Here is a 20,679-nt window from a genome sequence, read left to right as displayed (position 1 = left end):
GCTGCAGACAGTAAGAAAATCTTTAGCCAGCTATAATCAATAGTGGCCCACATCTTCTCAAGTCTCTCTCCACTCCCACCACACCATAATTTCAGAGGTGTGCACTGCCCAACTTAAATATTTACTGAAGAGATTATTAGTCTTCTCAGCATTAAGGGGAGGCATTTTACAGAAGTATAATATTCTGTTTTATTTGGTGAAATGTTCCTAGCCTTATAAAACAGAGCACCCTCTGACATACTGAGGCTGCCACAGGATAATTGCTGAACTTACGACGTAAATATTTGTAGAGGACATATTTATAGCAATGCAGAGATGACTGTAAAGGAGAGGCTGTTCAATTCACTTTGTTGCTTTTATTTGAAATATTTTAAAGTAAACATAATAAGAAGGCACAGAGGCCGATGCAGATTAAATAGAGGGGTGATGGATGGCTTGGGGTGGGGAAAAATCCCTGATAACATGTAGAACTATCTTGAGCAAACTATATGGGATACCTTGCAAATCGCCTCTCTACACACTGCGATAGACATTTATCAAAAAGTACAAATGTTCATATATATATATTGTATCAAGACACTGAAATAAGGAAGTGAACAGAGCTGAAATCCAGATAAATATTTTAAATTACTTTGACTGTTTATCAGTGAATAATGGAGCTAAATTCCGGCTCAAAAATATTAAGTGGTAAACTCCAGACTCCAATTAAGATTCGGCTTCTCTGGATTGATAGAAGTTTACCAAATATCATCTACACAGTAAACACAAGCTAACAATCTCTTTGGGCCAGGTAAGGCACCACTCATGAGTAGAGGGTGCCACGTGACATGAAAACCTGGGAAGCAGGAGAGAGACGCCTGTGTCTCAATAGAGTTTTGCTTGGAGTCTAGAATATGCCCTCAAAGTGTAATAGAACACAGATCACTTCAAACAAGACAGTGTAAGGTAGTACAGCACTTAAATAGAAAGTATGTGAAAACTTTAGTCAATATGACTACAATTAAATATAAATCTCCAAAGTAATTTATAAAATTGAGTAATATGGGAGATACATTTTTCTTTAAAGGAATTAATTTTATAAAACTTAAGATACAGTACAGTGGTCATTTATGCAGGGAATTACACCAGTTTAAAAAAGAAAAGAAAAATCTTTTAAAATACTTTATTTGGTCCTCCTGTAAACTACTTTAGTGCCATTCACATTGGTACCAGAGGGAATGGCAGTGCATAAGCCAGATTAGCGAGCATCCTTTCTCACGGCACTGGCCGTTCACGCAGAGAAACGTTGGCGTCGACTGCAAATTCGATCTCATACATTCTACAATGTCTGCGTAACGGGAATGAGTGGACAGAGAGGGAATGTGTTACACACCGCCAAACATGGGGAGAGGGATGGATGCTCCCATTAATTGGCTGCAATCTGAAGCGAGTTGCAGCGAGGAAGGCGAAGTCACCCGCCCCCCCCCTCTCACCGCCTCCGCTTTCACAATGGGCGCAGAGAGACGGGGAAAAAACAGACAAACAGACCAATGCACAACCTGGTCTGACAGGAAAACTACTTGTCACAAAGCTTTCCAGACAAGCAAAGCCCACTTGTGGATGTTAACTGCAACCGGGGAAGGAAAGGGAGGAGAAAGGGGAAAGGTGAAAGGTGAAATTTCGAGTACTGCGTTCAGTTCTGAGCACCGTGTTATACAGTGCCCTCCATAATGCTTGAGACAAAGGCCCATCATTTATTTATTTGCCTCTGTACTCCACAATTTGAGATTTGTAATAGAAAAAAAATCACATGTAGTTAAAGTGCGCATTGTCAGATTTTAATAAAGGCCATTTTTATACATTTTGATTTCACCATGTAGAAATTACAGCAGAGTTTATACATAGTCCCCCCATTTCAGGGCACCATAATGTTTGGGACACAACAATATAATGTAAATTAGTCATGTTTAGTATTTTGTTGCATATCCTTTGCATGCAATGACTGCTTGAAGTCTGCGATTCATGGACATCATCAGTTGCTGGGTGTCTTCTCTGGTGATGCTCTGCCAGGCCTGTATTGCAGCCATCTTTAGCTTATACTTGTTTTGGGGCTAGTCCCTTTCAGTTTTCTCTTCAGCATATAAAAGGCATGCTCAATTGGGTTTAGATCGGGTGAGTGACTTGACCACTCAAGAATTGACCATTTTTTGCTTTAAAAAACTCCTTTGTTGCTTTAGCAGTATGTTTGGGATCATCATCTTGTTGTAGAATTGCCGGCCAATGAGTTTTGAGGTATTTGCTTGAACTTGAGCAGATAGGATGTGTCTATACACTTCAGAATTTATTATGCTACTATCATCAGCAGTTGTATCATCAATGAAGATAAGTGAGCCAGTACCTTCAGCAGCAATACATGCCCAGGCCATAACACCCCCACCACCGTGTTTCACAGATGTGGTATGCTTTGGATCTTGGGCAGTTCCATACTTTGCTCTTGCCAATCACTCTAATATAGGCCAATCTTCATCTCATCTGTCCACAAGACCTTTTTCCAGAACTGTGGTTGCTTTTTTAAATACTTCTTGGCAAACTGTAATCTGGCCATCCTATTGTTGTGGCTAACTAGTGGTTGCATCTTGCAGTGTAGCCTCTGTATCATGGCTGTCTTCTGCAGACAATGGTCATTGACAAATCCACACCTGACTCCTGAAGAGTGTTTCTGATCTGTCAGACAAGTGTTTGGGGGTTTTCTTTATTATAGAGGGGATTCTGTCATCAGCTGTGGAGGTCTTCCTTGGCCTGCCAGTCCCGTTGCGATTAGTAAGCTCACCAATGCTCTCTTTCTTCTTAATGATGTTCCAAACAGTTGATTTTGGTAAGCCCAAGGTATGGCCAATGTCTCTAACAGTTTTATTCTTGTTTCTCAGTTTCATAATGACTTCTTTGACTTTCATTGGCACAACCTTTGTCCTCATGTTGATAAACAGCAATAAAAGTTTCCAAAGGTGATGGAAAGACTGGAAGAAAGACTAGGTGCTGAGAGCTCTCTTATACCTGCATTAAGGAGGCAATTAAACACACCTGAACAACTACAAACACCTGTAAAGCCATGTGTCTCAAACATTATGGTGCCCCAAAATGGGGGGATGATGCATAAACACAGCTGTAATTTTTACATGGTGAAACCAAAACGTATAAAAATGCCCTTTAATAAAATCTGACAATGTGTACTTTAACCACATGTGATTTTTTAAATTACAAATCTCAAATTGTGGAGTACAGAGGCAAATAAATAAATGACGGGTCTTTGTCCCAAACATTATGGAGGGCACTGTAGAGGAAAGATGTTGTCAAGCTGGAAAGGGTACAGAGAAAATTGATGAGGATATTGCCAGGACTAGAAGGTGTGAGCTATAGGCAGAGGTTGAGTAGGCTGGGACTCTATTCCTTGGAGCACAGGAAGATGAGGGGTGATCTCATAGAGGTGTATAAGAGCATGAGAGGAATAGATCGGGTAGATGCACAGAGTCTCTTGCCCAGAGTAGGTGAATCGAGGACAAGAGGACATAGGTTTAAGGTGATGGGGAAAAGATTTAATAGGAATCTGAGGGGTAGCTTTTTCCACACAAAGGGCGTTTGGATGTATGGAACAAGCTGCCCGAGGAGGTAGTTGAGGCTGGGACTATCCCAACATTTAAGAAGCAATTAGACAGGTACATGGATAGGACAGGTTTGGAGGGATATGGACCAAATGCTGACAGGTGGGACTAGTGTAGCTGGGACATGTTGGCCAGGGTGGGCCTGTTGGACTCCACGGCTGGTTAGGTCCCCCAGTATGACCCATAGTGTGTACCCTTGCCCAAGGCTCAGTTTCCTTGCACTTGTCAGGGATCCGTTGCACATTTTGCACTCAGTGAGGAGAAACATCTGAAATAACTCCACAAATTGATTTGTACAATTTACTAAAACCCCCTGCATCTTGAAATCTCATCTCATCCTAAAATGTATTGGGGATTGAAGATTGAACTAAAAGGAATGGTTCGGTGGTTATTAGCCATTTGGCTACTTCATGATTTTAGAAACCCAACTATGGTTTCTGGTAACCAGTACCAGGGTCAGACACCATAATTTAATTTCAGTAAAATTGAGCACCCAGTGCTTGAGTTTTTTTTACGAGATCTGGTTGAAAATCTAGCTCAGTACCAAAATTTTCAATTTAATAATTTCAAAAAAATCTAATTCATGATTACAGTCATTTCTCTCATATTTAATAGAGGATGATGTGCAATTTTGTCTCACACTTTGCCTTTTGAAGATGTGGACAATCTTATTCGGGATTATCTGTTTGAAAATTCTGCTGGTCCTCAGAAAACTGCTACTTTGCATCTTACAAAAAAATGACACAAAGTGCTCGACAACAGGTCAGGAAGCATCTCTGGAGAGCATGGATAGGTGATGTTTTGGGGTCAGGACCCTACTTCAGGCTGATTGTGGTGGGGGTAGGGGGAGATAGCTGGAAGAGTGGTGGGGGCAGATCAAAGCCTGGCAATCAGAAGGATCCTACTCTGAAACATCACCTATCCATGCTCTCCAGAGATGCTGCCTGACCCGTTGAGTTACTCCAGCACCTTGTGTCTTTTGTTTTGTATAAACGAACATCTCCTTGTATTTCATCTTACATCTTAACAAAGATGTTAGTGATTCAGAAGATCTAATTGACTTCAACCACTTGTCATCTTATTTGGTCCTCTGCATTCTGGTATCTCAGAGGAGAGCCATTTTCAATCCCAATATGAACTCTAGATGCAAAATGCTGGAGTATCTCAGCGGGTCAGGCAGCATCCCTGGAGATAAAGAATAGGTGATGTTTCGGGTCGAGACCCTTCTTCAGACTTCAGTCTTTCGACTTCAGTCTGAAGCAGGGTCTTGACCAGAAACATCACTTTTCCTTTTCTCCAGAGATGCTGCCTGATCCTCTGAGTTGCTCCAGCATCTTGTGTTTATTTTTGGTGTAAACCAGCATCTGCAGTTCCTTCCTACACCAACGTTAATTCTGATCAGCATGCGTACTGTGCAGAGGATGCAATGTAAGAGCCAGTGCACTCTGCAGATTAACCCCTCTGATAACAAGCAGATAGACCTACTCCAGGCCAGAATGGCAAGACTAATAGAATTTCCAATTTAAATTAGAGTTCAGGCCGATTGTATTACCAAAAATCACATTTGAATGCATCCAAAAGAGAGCTAGATAGATCTCTTAAGGATAGTGGAGTCAGGGGGTATGGGGAGAAGGCAGGAACTGATTGGGGTGCTGATTGGAGAATGATCAGCCATGATCACATTGAATGGCGGTGCTGGCTCGAAGGGCCGAATGGCCTCCTCCTGCACCTATTGTCTATTGACATAATATATATATTTAAAATTGTAATTAAAATTCTGGGGGCTTATCACTTCTCGTGACTTCACCTGTGTCGTTTCATGGTAGTCTGCTCATTTCGGGCCAGAAACTATCACAAACCTGTTCAACCGCAATAAATTAAGAACTGGAAGCAGATCTTTCTCATTTCAACAAAGTGTGAGAGGGGTCGGTAAGGAAGACAGTCAGAACCTTTTTTTACCACCAGGGTGGAAATATTGAACACTAGAGGGCATAGCTATAAGGTGAGAGGGGGAGAGATGTGTGGGACACGTTGTTTTTGTTACACAGAGAGTGGTGGAGGCCTGGAATGCATTGCCAGGGATAGTGGTGGTGGCAGATACAATAGTGGCTTTTAAGAGGCTTTTAGATAGGCGCATTGGAGTGCAAGGAATAAAGTGATATGGATCATGTACAGGCAGATGAGATCAGTTTAACTTGGTATCATGTTCGGCACAAACAATGCGGGCTGAAGAGCCCATTCCTGTGATGTACTGTTAATAATAATAATAATAATGCATTACATTTATATAGCGCTTTTCAAACACTCAAAGACGCTTTACATGGATTACTAGAACATAGAGAAGAAAATAAATAGATAAATAAGTAAACGAACAGAAAAAGGAGACAGAAGGTGAGGTGACGGTCAGTGGTTGAAGGCAGTGCTGAACAGGTGAGACTTCAGCGATGTTTTGAATGTGGTGAGTGAGGAGGAGTCTCTGACGGTTTGGGGTAGTGAGTTCCAGAGGGTGGGAGCAGCGATGGAGAAAGCCCTGTCCCCCCAGGATCAGAGTTTGGTCCGGATGGGGGGGGACAGGAGGTTGGCAGCAGCAGAGCGGAGGGTGGAGGTGGGAGTGTATCTGTGGAGGAGGTCAGTCAGGTAGGATGGGGCCAGGTTATGGAGGGCTTTGTAGGTCATGAGGAGGATTTTGTACTGGATTCTCTGGGGGATGGGGATGTTCAATGTTTAAATTAAGGAGAACGTCACAGCAGTACTGCGGGATTGTTAAGTGAGGTTATATGGTTGAGCTGAGAAATGAAAAGGGGATGGCAGTGTACTGTTGGCCCCCAAATAGTCAACGGGAATTAGAGGAAGGAATATGCTGGGAGATTGCAGATAGTCGCAAGAATAACAGGGTGTACGTAGTGGGGTACTTTAATTTTCCTATTATAAACCGGGACTACCATCGTGCCAACAGGCTTAGATGGGATGCAAATTTGTCAAGTGTGTTTTGGAATGTTTCCTTTGGCAATATATAGATGGCCCTACAAGAAAGGGCATAAAGCTTGTCCTACTCTTAGGAAGTAGTGCAGGGCAAGTGACTGAGATGTCAGTGATCAAGGACTTTGGGACTGACATCCATATTTCTATTTGTTTTAACATAGTTACGGAAAAGGACAAGGCTGGTCTATAATGTTCTAAATTGGGAAGAACTTTGAAGGAATTGGACAGAAATTTAAAAGCATCCCATTTTCCAAAGTCCCTTTGCTGACAAACAACCTATTTCAATCAACTTTAACACTTTTAAAGTTTCTCACTTTTATAAAAGTGGGACAGAGAGATTTACGGTCTGCATATTCCTGTTAGAGAAAGGCCATGATGGACATGAGTATGGAACCTTAGCTGATTTAGTTTAGTTTATAGATACAGCACGAAAACAGGCCCATCGACCCACCGAGTCCGCACCGACCAGCGATCCCCGCACGTTAACACAAGCCTACAAGCACTAGGGACAATTTACACTTATCCAAGTACACAAACCCAGGCCAATTAACCTACAAACCTGTGCGACTTTGGAGTGTGGGAGGAAACCGAAGATCTCGGAAAAACCTCACGCGGTCACGGGGAGTACGTACAAACTCCGTACAGACAGCACCCGTAGTCGGGATGGAACCCGGGTCTCTGGCGATGCAAGCACTGTAAAGCAACAACTCTACCGCTGCGCCACCGTGCTGCACCCAGTGCGGGAAATTAAGGCTCAGGTCAGGAAAAAGATGGCATCAGGCTGGTGCAGGCACCTGGGATTAAATGTATACCCTTGAGGAGTCTTGTGGATCGAGCACCATACACAAGAAGGAAATCAGGAGAACAGAAACATCTGGCAGATAAGATTAAGGAGAACCCAAAGCAATGTTGTAAGTATATTGAGAAAAAAGGGTAATCAGGGAGAAAACAGGACGCGTCAGAAACCAAGGTGGCCATCTATGTCGGGAGCCACAGGAAGATGGTGAGATACTCAATGAATATTTCTCCTCTGTTTTTACCATGGAGAAAGACACAAAGACTTGGGAACTTTGGATAGTTAATGTCGGTGTCTTGATAATAGTTCCATATTATAACTGCGGAGTTGCTAGATGTCCCAAACTGTATGAAGGTAGATAAATATCAGGGTTATTGAAGGACACAGTGGGAAGGTAGAGAAGAAACTTCAGGACTCTGGCTAAGTTCCGGAAGACTGGGAAGTGGTCTGTCACCAACTTAGAGGCCGTGAAACAGGAAAAATGATAAAACTTAACTGTCAGCAATGTCACAAAGCTCTCAAAAAATGTCACCCTTGCATGCAGGCCTCAGGAATGAGGGGGAGTTACCACACAGGTGATGATAAGACAACCCCTGGGGTACCTTGGATATGCGTCGTGAAAGGGATACAGTCTTGATAAACTATGGGGTTTATCAGAACCAACCTTAGATTACTGCACAAACCGGAAACACAGTCACATTTTTGAGCAATGACTCTGCATTACATTCACAACATTGTTACACTGGAGTAAAACGTAAGGAGACTTAGGCCTGCGATTCCAAAGTAAATTTTCCACAAGCAACTGTCTGACACTGTGCAGCGTGCTTATTAATCTGTTCGTAGAGAGAGGATGAAACTGTAACAGGCAGATGAGGGCACGTGTCAAAAACACTTGGATGCTTTGTTGACGGGCAAGGAGATCGAAGGAAACCAGTCGATAGAAAGCCACAAAATAAAATGAAAACAATCAATGAAGAATGGCACAACAAAACAAATGATGAGAAAGGGGCACTGCCAATGCCTGCAGACATTTCTTCATAGTATAATCTCTCTATTTACTTTTAAATAAGGGTGGGGGAAGATGAGGATATTTAAACGGACCTACATTACGTTGTGAATCCTCATTGCATGCACGTCAAACGTCAACTTTTAAAAAGGAAGGGAACCATTCACTTTGAGCCACTAAAACGGCTTCTGAAGAGGGAGGTACTGAAATTCTAACACCCAATTCTGGCCTAATATGGCCCGGTACAGAAGCAGTGAGACGTGCTTTTATTTTGTGACATTATGGACTGTGAGCTACACAAGCCTGTGGAGAGTTGAACTGAAAGCTGGGCTTGAGACAGGCATGCAAGGTTACGTGAAACAAATAGTCACAGATGTTTGAGGGCACTGAGAGGCGGAGGGCGCAGAGAGCATGCTTGGCTTGCTTTCCCTGTGAACTTCTATTGTGCATTGGGCTGTACAAAGTATAAAAACTAATCTTTCGACAACAACAAGAAACAATAGAAACCAGGACGAGGGATCCAGAAGCAACACTTGCTCCACTGTCATGGGCAGAGAGAATCCTATCGGTCAGCTTTGAATGAGGACCACTTTCCTTTACTTGTTTGTACGTTGCTGTGCTATGTATCTGTGAACCAGGCTTATCACTGCCCTGGATGACGGAGATTTGGAGACTTGACCTATCTCTCCTCTGCACTGACGGAATCACTGTTCTGGCCCTCCATTCTGCTTGGATAACATGACCCTCATTCCGTGAGTCCGAACGTGCACGCTCAAAGCTGTTTCACTGTCAAGAGTTTCCTTGCAGACGTGGCACTGGAGATCGACGTCGTCCTCCGACGTGGTGTTCGACTCCCTGCGGTGCGCGCCTCGCCCGTTTTCGCGAACCACGTCTGCTTGCAGCTTCTCGGGTTCTTTGAACTTGTGGACGATGTAGAGGTGCCTGTTCAGGGAGAGTGCAGACGTGTAACAGAGACCGCACTGCGAGCACTGGAAGGTCGAACCGTCGGTCTTGTGCTGAGGTATGTGTTCCTGGAAATCGGCTTTGCTCTTGGTCATGTAACCACACTTGGAACATCTGTACTGTTTGAACACTGCGACCTTCAGCCTCTTGGCAAGTGATGCTATGGCGTTAGAGTTCGGCTGCCCAGCTGCTTCCGAGTCACTTGCCACGCGCTTGCCAGGCAAGTCCACCTCAAAAAGGAAATGACAATTAGCAATCACAAGACTGGCATCTAGAAGCAGACATGGACTGCAAACCTTGCTTATTCATTTAGGAGATAAGACACAAAATGCTGGAGTAACTTAACGGGACAGGCAGCATCTCTGGAGAGAAGAAATGGGTGACGCTTCTGAAGAAGGGTCTCAACCCAAAAGGCCATCCAACAGCCTGTCTCGCTGAGTTTCTCCAGCATTTTGTGTCTATCTTTGGTGTAAACCAGCACCTGCTGTTCTTCCCACGTATTTCAACTACTTTTTTAATTTAGTTTAGTTTAGAGATACAGCATGGAAACAGGCCCTTCAGTCCACCGAGTCCACTCCGATCGCCCATTCACACTAGTTCTATGTTATCCCACTTTCTCATCCACTCCCTACATAGTAGAGGCAATTTACAGAAGCTGATTAACCTACAAATCTGGACATCTTTGGGATGTGGGAGGATGCTGGAACACCAGGAGGAAACCCACACGGTCGCTGGGAGAACGTGCAAACTCCACACACAGAGCACTCAAGGTCAGGAGCAAACCTGGGTCTCTGGCGCTGTGAGCAAATCTACCAGCTGCGCCACAGTGTGCCCCTTTATTATATTCTGGAGTTCATTATATTCTTTATTATATTCTATACCCAATATATATTGTAATTTTGGCACCACCAATCCAGCTATCCTTTATTGTCTGCTCCTGTCTACTTTAGAGAAGTGTCTTTAAACGGCTGCAGGTTCGTTTATGTTTAGTTTAGAGATAAAGTGCGGAAACAGGCCCTTCGGCCCACCTAGTTTGCACCGACCAGTGACCCCCGCACATTAACACTCTCCTACACACCCCAAGGACAATTTATAATGACACCAAGCCAATTAACCTACTTATCTGTACGTCTTTGGAGCGTGGGAGGAAACGGTGGACCCGAGAGGTCATCTGCAGGTCATGGGGAGAATGCACAAACTCTGCACAGATAAGCACAAGATTCAACCCGGGTCTCCGGCGCTGTGAGGCAGCAACTCCACCTCTGCACCACCGTGCTGCCCTTCATTTTTAGATTTTTTTTAGATTTAGAGATACAGCGCAGAAATAGGCCGTTTGGCCCACCGGGTCCGCGCCGCCCAGCGATCCACGCACATCAACACTATCCTACACCCACTAGGGACAATTTTTACATTACCAAGCCAATTAACCTACAAACCTGTACGTCTTTGGAGTGTGGGAGGAAACCGAAGATCTCGGAGAAAACCCACGCAGGTCACGGGGAGAACGTACAAACTCCGTACAGACAGCACCCGTAGTCAGGATCAAACCTGAGTCACCGGCGCTACATTCGCTGTAAGGCAGCAACTCTACCGCTGCGCCACCGTGGCGCCCTGAGATGCAGGTGTAGTTAGCTCCAGGATTACCTTTGATGCCCATTGTAAAATAACACAAGAGGAAGGAAGTCTCACCACTTTGGCATCTGAGTTTGTGTGTGCAGCTTTCGGCATCTGGCTGAAGTCTGGGTTTCGGATCCCATGCATTAGGTTGATGTGTTTTTCCAGCATGAAGCGCTTGGCAAAAAAGTGCTTTTCATCTGTGCAGTACCTGGAAATGATACAAAATCCGTGAAATACCAAAAGGCGATGCCCGTGTAAACAGTTCAGCCCATTCCTTCTCTCCAGAGATGCTGCCTGGCCCGCTGAGTTGCCCCAGTATTTTGTGTCTATCTTCTGTTTTAACCAACATCTGCAGTTCCTTCCTACACATAAATGTGGATGGGTCGGTGAGTAAGTTTGCTGATGACACCACAATTGGAACAGTTGCAGACAGTGTGGAATGATGCCAGAAGATACAGCAGGATATAGACCAGCTGCAGAAATGGGCGGAGAAACAGCAGATGGTGTTTAACCCCAGCAAGTCTGAGGTGGTGCAGTTTGGGAGGTTGAATGTAAGGAGTAATACAGTTAATGGCAAGACCCTCGACAGCATTGATGTGCAGAGGGACCTTGGAGTCCAAGTTAGACACAAAGCGCTGGAGTATCTGTGGAATTCTCTGCCACAGAAGGCATTGGAGGGCAATTTACTCGATGTTTTCAAGAGAGAGTTAGATGTTGCTCTTAGGGCTAACGGAGAAAGCAGGAACGGGGTACTGATTTTAGATGATCAGCCATGATCATATTGAATGGTGGTGCTGGCTCGAAGGGTCGAATGATCTACTCCAGCACCTATTTTATATGTTTCTATATATGTCACGCCAGTAGAGTTTATCTACTTGTTAAATGGGAAGATAACCACTGCAATCAAGGCCTTCTACGATACAAGGCCTTGAAGACGATAAGGCCTTGAAGACTATACAAGGCCTTCTACGCCCGCACCTCCAGACTCAGGAACAGCTTCATCCCCAGGGCCATAGCTGCTATGAACCGGTCCTGCTGAGCCGGATGGTCACATTGCACAGTGAACCGGCACAGACCTACTTGCACTTTATTCTGTTTTAAAACTGTTCTAATTTGTTTCATTGGGTTGTTTAAATGAATACTGACTTGCTAATTAATTTATTGCATCGTATGGGAGGCGTATTCCCAATCTCGTTGTACCCCTGTACAATGACAATAAAGATATATTGTATTGTATTGTAACAGATTAGTTCAAAAGTTTTTTAATGGATAAGTTTCTTCCTTTAGCTGAGCACAAAGAGGTTTAAAAAATACAATTGATAAAGAATATCTGCTGCTCCATTTTCAAGAGGATATTTTCTGGGCAGTGGCTTCTTGTTCATGGATGGGACCAATGGTGTGGTTTGGGACAGTGCTGGAGTAATTCAGCATCTCTGGAGAAAAAAAGGATGGGTGACATTTTGTGTTGGAATCCTCCTTCTGACTGAGTGTGATTTGGAAAGCAGTTGCCCAGTCACTGGGAAAAGAAAGTAGAGGACAACCTCGTGGTGATGTATCTTGTCGCACACAGCAAGGAGATCCCTCTGCGTGGAGCAATACAAATTGTATTTGTAAAGTTTTCATTTTCAGGATCAAGGCATTTATTGCCTGTCCTGGTTCATTTTGCACTTTTATTGTCCACCTAAAGAAAACGGTGGCCATCTGCTTCGTGGGCCACTAAGTGAAGGTACTGCCACACTGCTGTTGGGGAGGGAGTTCTAGGGTTTAGGCTCAGCAATGAAGTACCAGCAATACATTTCCAGATCAGGATGGTGTGAGGCTTGGAGGGAGACCTGCAAGTGGTGGTGTTCCGATGTATCTACTGCTCCTATCCTCCTTAATAGTAGAGAATGCAGTTTGTGAGTTGCTGCCAGAGCAGTTAAAAGAGCAACTGCAGTGCAGTATGTAGATGGTATATACAGTAGATAGACACAAAAAGCTGGAGCAACACTGCGCCACAGGCAGCATCTCTGGCCAGAAGGAATGGGTGAAAGGTCTGAAGAAGGGTCTCGACCCGAAACGTCACCCGTTCCTTCTCTCCAGAGATGCCGTCTGTCCCACTGAGTTACTCCAGCTATTTCAGAGGTTTCAAAGGTCTTTTATTGTCACGTGTACCAATTAAGGTACTGTGATATAAATGATTGATTGCCTCTTCTAGGAAACAAAATTAAACCTGCCTTATTTTATAGATGGGCGAGGTGTCTTTTACACATTGAAAAACAGTTTCACAGCTTAGCTGGTAATACTGGAATCTTTTGCGCCAAAATGGCATCGAAGCAAACAGATGTGTGGATACCAAACCGGTTCAATCAGCATTGCCTGAAAAGATCAGCACATTTTATATTTGCATACTCGCAGGGGAATCTTGTTCCTGGTGACACTTTGATTGAGAAATGTTGGTAGCACTCCGCAGCAACGTCCAGACAAAAGTAAATATTTATGGATAGGACAGGATATGAAGGGAAATGAGCCAAGCAGGGGCAGGTGGGACTAGTGTAGAAGGGGCATCTTGGTCAGTGTAGGGCCAAAGGACAAATTTCACGCTGTATGACTCCATGCCTCCAAACATTGATTTATTACATATAAAGTAGGGAAGTACAGTTTCTTCCTCATTGCAATCACACTCCTGCACCAATCATCTCTCAAATACACCCTTCCCAGAGATGCTGACTCTTAAGAGAAGAAGTACAACAAAGCAACAAAGAGAAGCAGTACAACAAATCAAAGAAGAGTGGGAAGCCAGAGGATTGGGCCTCTTTTAAAGAGCAACAGAAGATGACTAAGAAGGCAATACGGGGAGAAAAGATGAGGTACGAGGGTAAACTAGCCAATAATATAAAGGAGGATAGTAAAAGCTTTTTTAGGTATGTAAAGAGGAAAAAAATAGTCAAGGCAAATGTGGGTCCCTTGAAGACAGAAGCGGGGGAATTTATTATGGGGAACAAGGAAATGGCAGACGAGTTGAACCGGTACTTTGGATCTGTCTTCACTAAGGAAGATACAAGCAATCTCCCAGATGTTCTAGTGGCCAGAGATCCTAGGGTGATGGAGGAACTGAAGGAAATCCACATTAGGCAAGAAATGGTGTTGGGTAGACTGATGGGACTGAAGGCTGATAAATCCCCAGGGCCTGCATCCCAGAGTACTTAAGGAGGTGGCGCTAGAAATTGTGGACGCATTGGTGATCATTTTCCAATGTTCTATAGATTCAGGATCAGTTCCTGTGGATTGGAGGGTAGCTAATGTTGTCCCACTTTTTAAGAAAGGAGGGAGAGAGAAAACAGGAAATTATAGACCAGTTAGTCTGACATCAGTGGTGGGGAAGATGCTGGAGTCAATTATAAAAGACGAAATTGCGGACCATTTGGATAGTAGTAACAGGAACATTCCGAGTCAGCATGGAATCATCCTTGACTAATCTTCTGGAATTGTTTGAGAATGTAACTAGGAAAATTGACAGGGGAGAGCCGGTGGATGTGGTGTACCTTGACTTTCAGAAAGCCTTTGACAAGGTTACACATAGGAGATTAGTGGGCAAAATTAGAGCACATGGTATTGGAGGTAGGGTACTGATATGGATAGAAAATTGGTTGACAGACAGAAAGCAAAGAGTGGGGATAAATGGGTCCCTTTCAGAATGGCAGGCAGTAATTAGTGGTGTACCGCAAGGCTCGGTGCTGGGACCGCAGCTATTTACAATATACATTAAAGACTTGGATGAAGGGATTAAAAGTGCCATTAGCAAATTTGCAGATGATACAAAGCTGGGTGGTAGTGTGAACTGTGAGGAAGATGCTATGAGGTTGCAGGGTGACTTGGACAGGTTGTGTGAGTGGGCGGATGCATGGCAGATGCAGTTTAATGTGGATAAGTGTGAGGTTATCCACTTTGGTGGTAAGAATAGGAAGGCAGAGTATTATCTGAATGGCGTCGTTAGGAAAAAGGGACGTACAACGAGATCTGGGTGTCCTAGTGCATCAGTTACTGAAAGGAAGCATGCAGGTACAGCAGGCAGCGAAGAAAGCCAATGGAATGTTGGTCTTCATAACAAGAGGAGTTGAGTATAGGAGCAAAGAGGTCCTTCTGCAGTTGTACAGGGCCCCAGTGAGATCGCACCTGGAGTACTGTATGCAGTTTTGGTCTCCAAATTTGAGGAAGGATATTCTTGCTATTGAGGGCGTGCAGTGTAGGTTTACTCGGTTAATTCCCGGAATGGCGGGAGTGTCATATGTTGAAAGACTGGAGCGACTAGGCTTGTATACACTGGAATTTGGAAGGATGAGAGGAGATCTTATCGAAACGTATAAGATTATTAAGGGGTTGGACAAGTTAGAGGCAGGAAACATGTTCCCAATGTTGGGGGAGTCCAGAACCAGGGGCCACAGTTTAAGAATAAGGGGTAGGCCATTTAGAACGGAGATGCGGAAAAACATTTTCAGTCAGAGTTGTGAATCTGTGGAATTCTCTGCCTGAGAAGGCAGTGGAGGCCAATTCTCTGAATGCATTCTAGAGAGAGTTAGATAGAGCTCCTAAGGTTAGTGGAGTCAGGGGGTATGGGGAGAAGGCAGGAACGGGGTACTAATTGAGAATGATCAGCCATGATCACATTGAATGGCGGTGCTGGCTCGAAGGGCCGAATGGCCTCCTCCTGCACCTATTGTCTATTAACTCTACCACATTTGGTTGTTCTGTTATTGTACTTTTTTTTGCACTACAATCCTACCACCTTCTGCTATTTTGCATTCAATATTGTTTTTGCCTTCAATATGCAGTGCCCTCCAAAATGTTTGGGAGAAAGACCCATCATTTATATATTTGACACCGTACTCCACAATTTGAGATTTGTAATAGAAAAAAATCACATGTGGTTAAAGTGCACATTGTCAGATTTTATTAAAGGGTATTTTTATACATTTTAGTTTCACCATGTAGAAATTAAAACTGTGTTTATACATAGTCCCCCCATTTCAGGGCATCAAAATGTTTGGGACACATGGCTTCACAGGTGTTCAGGTGTGTTTAATTGCCTCCTTAATGCAGGTAAAAGAGAGCTCTCAGCACCAAGTCTTTCCTCCAGTCTTTCCATCACCTTTGGAAACTTTTATTGCTGTTTATCAACATAAGGACCAAAGTTGTGCCAATGAAAGTCAAAGAAGCCATTATGAGACTGAGAAACAAGAATAAAACTGTTAGAGACATCAGCCAAACCTTAGGCTTACCAAAATCAACTGTTTGGAACATCATTAAGAAGAAAGGGAGCACTGGTGAGCTTACTAATCACAAAGGGACTGGCAGGCCAAGGAAGACCTCCACAGCTGATGACAGAAGAATTCTCTCTATAATAAAGAAAAATCCCCAAACACCTGTCCGACACGTCAGAAACATTCTTCAGGAGTCAGGTGTGGATTTGTCAATGATCACTGTCCACAGAAGACTTCATGAACAGAAATACAGAGGCTACACTGCAAGATGCAAACCACTGGTTAGCTGCAAAAATAGGATGGCCAGGTTACAGTTTGCCAAGAAGTACTTAAAAGAGCAACCACAGTTCTCGAAAAAGGTCTTGCGAATAGATGAGATGAACTTATATCAGAGTGATGGCAAGAGCAAAGTATGGAGGAGAGAAGGAACTGCCCAAGATCCAAAGCATACCACCACATCTGTGAAACACGGTGGTGGGGGTGTTTTGGCCTGGGCATGTATGGCTGCTAAAGGTACTACAACAGCTGATGGTAGTAGCATAATGAATTCTGAAGTGTATAGACACATCCTATCTGCTCAAGTTCAAACAAATGCCTCAAAACTCACTGGCTGGCAGTTCATTCTACAGCAAGACGATGATCCCAAATATTCTGCTAAAGCAACAAAGGAATTTTGTAAAGCTAAAAAATGGTAAATTCTTGAGTGGCCAAGTCAATCACCCGATCTGAACCCAATTGAGCATGCCTTTTATATGCTGAAGAGAAAACTGAAGGGGACTAGCCCCCAAAACAAGCACAAGCTAAAGATGGCTGCAATACAGGCCTGGCAGAGCATCACCAGAGAAGACACCCAGCAACTGGTGATGTCCATGAATCGCAGACTTCAAGCAGTCATTGCATGCAAAGAATATGCATAAAAATACTAAACATGACTACTTTCATTTACATGACATTGCTGTGTCCCAAACATTATGGTGCCCTGAAATGGGGAGACTATGAATAAACACTGCTGTAATTTCTACATGGTGAAACTAAAATGTTTAAAAATGGCCTTTATTAATATCTGACAATGTTCACTTTAACCACATGTGATTTTTTCTATTACAAATCTCACCTTGTGGAGTATAGAGGCAAATAAATAAACAATGGGTCTTTGTCCCAAACATTATGGAGGGCACTGTTTGTATACGGTTTTCTCCACAAGCTTCATGTGAACAAAATTTCATTGGACACTGGCAATAAACGAATCCGAAATCTGAACATAAATCTTTGAACTAGAATAATTGATTGCTAAAAATTACAGGATTCGCCACTAGGTGGCAAAGCACCTCTCTTTTCCCAAAGCCACTTTTGTTTGGCACACCCGCATTGTTGCTCTAGATCAATCTACACCGTTGCATGAATGTGCACAATATTATGAGTGTGTGTACCCACGTCAGATCTGGGAAGCTCCAAGCTTGATCTCACACTCATGAACAAAATGCCGACAAGTAGGTTTTGGCCCAGGCACAAATAAAGGGAACACACCACTTGGTCTTCCAAACAACTATTGCCAAATCCTCAGACTCCACCCTAATCTCCGTTCCCTAGCCAAGCTCCACACTTTCTCCCTGACATGTTTAACACTGAATCTGTTGTGTGAAGGTTGGAGTTGTATTGACCCGTGGTTGAATTTTGGAGTAATTCTGCGGGTCAGGCAGCATCTTCAGCCCTCCACTCCCTTTGCATCAATCCCGACTATCACCAAACCCGCCGACAATGGAGGTGCCGTGGTACTCTGGCGAGCTGACCTCTACCAGGCTGAGGCCAGGCACCAGCTCATGGACACTTCCTGAGTTACTCCAGCACTTTGTGTTCATCTACAGTATAAACCAGCACCTGCAGTTCCTTCCTGCATACTTTGTTGAGTTTTGGCTGTATTTATAATTTCTCTGCCAAATCTACCTGATTTTATCTTACAGCAATGCCCCACTCTGTCCTTGTCTCAGCTTGCTTATAGCCTTCAGCTGGGCATGTGCTGGAGTGGACAGCTTGGGACAACAAAGGTGAGGATGGAGCCACTTTGTGAACCTTTGTGAACTTGAAGTCACCCAAAATGCTACCGTTCATGTCCTGTTTCAAACGGTTTTGTTCAGTGATTAACCAAATTTGCAGACTTATACCGTCTCCTTGTGCGGAACTCCTTGATCATATTCTCATTTTTAGATCCCTCCTTGCCCTTCATCTTCTTTGAATCTAATCTCCCCTAGACCTACATCTTTCAGTAGTCAAGGCCCTATGGTGATCTGTTTGAAAACCACTTGGTTATCCGGCCTAAGACATCATTAACGGCAGCATCTAAGTTTGCTGGACAACACCCCTCTGAAGTACCTGGAATATCATGTTGAAGGAGCCATATTAAGACAGGTCATTATTGCTGGAAGGGTCATGCCCAATTGCTGGTGTCTTAAAACTGCACAGTCCACTTGCAAATTAACTGCTTTTGGTTAAAGCATCATGAAAGAAATGGGAAAAAATACCACCTTTCAAATATTTAAGTTGTGTTGAATAAGTTGATGATTCAGCCATATTATATTTTCTTTCAAATACTCCAAATCATCGCAATTGTTTCTTAGAACTGAACAATTAAAATTTTGATAGCGTAATTACCAGAATGTTATTTGTGCATAGCCTGCAGTTTCATGCAGATTTTTATCAGTTTCAATCTGACTTGAACTACTGTATGTATTACGGAACCGGCAGCTTACACCCCCAGCAGTACGAATATTGATGTGTAGGAAAGAACTGCAGATGCTGATTTAAATTGAAGATAGACACAAAATGCTGGAGTAACTCAGCGGGACAGGCAGCATCTCTGGAGAGAAGGAATGGGTGACGTTTCAGGTCGAGACCCTTCTCCAGACAGATGTTAGGGGAGTGGAAGGTACATAGATAAGGAAGTGTATAGATAAGGAAGTGTAAGGTGTAAAAACAGGACAAAGGGAATGGGAATCAAGGAAAATGTAGAATAGATCATTGTTAGTTGGGAGAAGGTAAACAGAGATAAAATGTAATCAGAGACACTAAAACTGGTCGGAGAACTAGGAAGGGGGAGGGGATGGAGAGAGAAGGAAAGCAAGGGTTACTTGATGATAGGGAAGTCAATGTTCATACTGCTGGGGTGTAAGTTCCCCAAGCGAAATATGAGGTGCTGTTCCTCCAATTTGACAATGGAGGAGGCCCAGGACAGAAAGGTCAGTGTGGGAATGGGAGGGGGAGTTAAAAGTGTTTAGCAACTGGGAGATCAGGTAGGTTTAGGCGGACTGAGCAGAGGTGTTCAGCGAAACGATCGCCGAGCCTGTGCTTGGTCTCGCCGATATACAGGAGTCCACACCTGGAACAGCGGATACAGTAGATGAGGTTGGAGGTGCAAGCAAACCTCTGCCTCACCTGAAATGACTGTCGGGGTCCTTGGACGGAGTCGAGGACCCAATTACATTTTATCTCTGTTTGCTTAGTTGTCAGCTTCCAGCTAACAAAGATCTATTCTACATGTTCCTTCGACCCGCATTTCTTTTGATGTCTTGTTTTCACACCTTACCCTTCCTTATCTCTGTGTCTCCCTCTCTCCCGACTCTCAGTCTGAAGAAGGTCTCGACCCGAAACGTCACCCATTCCTTCTACCTCGAGATGTTCCCGCTGAGTTACTCCAGCATTTTGTGTTTATCCCAATTAATATCAGGATTTTTCTAAAAACAGTTCACTGCTTCACATCACTGCCTCTGCATCTCAAATGATAATTGATGACTCGAGTACATTACATTTCTTTTAAATCCTCCATGACTTTTTCAGAGTGACAATCAGTTCACAGAATTTACTGAGATCCCTATCTGTACAAGATGCAGAACTGTGAAAGTTTGTTACTGCTATACTGGTTGCTTCTACCAACTGACACAAAGTCTCATCTCCTACTGTGCAGGAGAGGAAGTTGAGGTTTACCTATTTGCTCAATCTTGTCATAAGTCATCTTCAAAACCTCAGCAAGCTTGAATGTTACATATGGTATAAAACTCTCAGGGAAAGTGCGGTTTTGTGAGGATAACAAGAAAAGAGGTTGGAGCTATGCAATTTAACTTAATGACAGCCTGACTGCTATTCCTGCTCCTCTATAAAACATCATTTCTGAAACATTTCTGACATTATTATCAGTTTGAGACATTTTCTTACTTCATATTCAAATTCAATAACTAAATTGTGCTTGTGGTAAGTGCTCTTTATCACTGCTCCAATATACACCGATCAGCCAAAACATTATGACCACCTGCCTAATATGCTGTTGGTCCTCCGTGTGCAGCCCCATACGCAGCAGGGTGCGATGCACTGTGTATCGTGACACATTCCTCCCGTGACCACCATTAACATTTTCTGTGACGTGCCACAGTCGACCTTCTGTCGGTT

The 20,679-nt window shown here is 43.6% G+C and overlaps 1 protein-coding gene across 2 annotated transcripts in view; it reads right to left on the bottom strand.

Moving 5' to 3' along the window:
* Nucleotides 1-339: 339 nt before the first annotated feature.
* Nucleotides 340-20,679, bottom strand: part of znf592 (zinc finger protein 592) — a 150,074-nt gene continuing 129,734 nt past the window's right edge. For both annotated transcript variants that reach the window (XM_078429703.1, XM_078429704.1), the window contains exons 9-10: nt 11,075-11,210; nt 340-9,615 (exon numbers count right to left, since the gene is read on the bottom strand). In XM_078429703.1, the coding sequence (XP_078285829.1) occupies nt 9,127-9,615; nt 11,075-11,210 (625 nt within the window). In that variant the 3' untranslated portion in view covers nt 340-9,126. The remainder of the gene's footprint in view (nt 9,616-11,074; nt 11,211-20,679) is intronic.

Source organism: Rhinoraja longicauda, chromosome 38 (assembly GCF_053455715.1).
Source record: "Rhinoraja longicauda isolate Sanriku21f chromosome 38, sRhiLon1.1, whole genome shotgun sequence".
NCBI lineage: Eukaryota > Metazoa > Chordata > Chondrichthyes > Rajiformes > Arhynchobatidae > Rhinoraja > Rhinoraja longicauda.
This window is presented reverse-complemented; position numbering and strand designations above follow the sequence as displayed.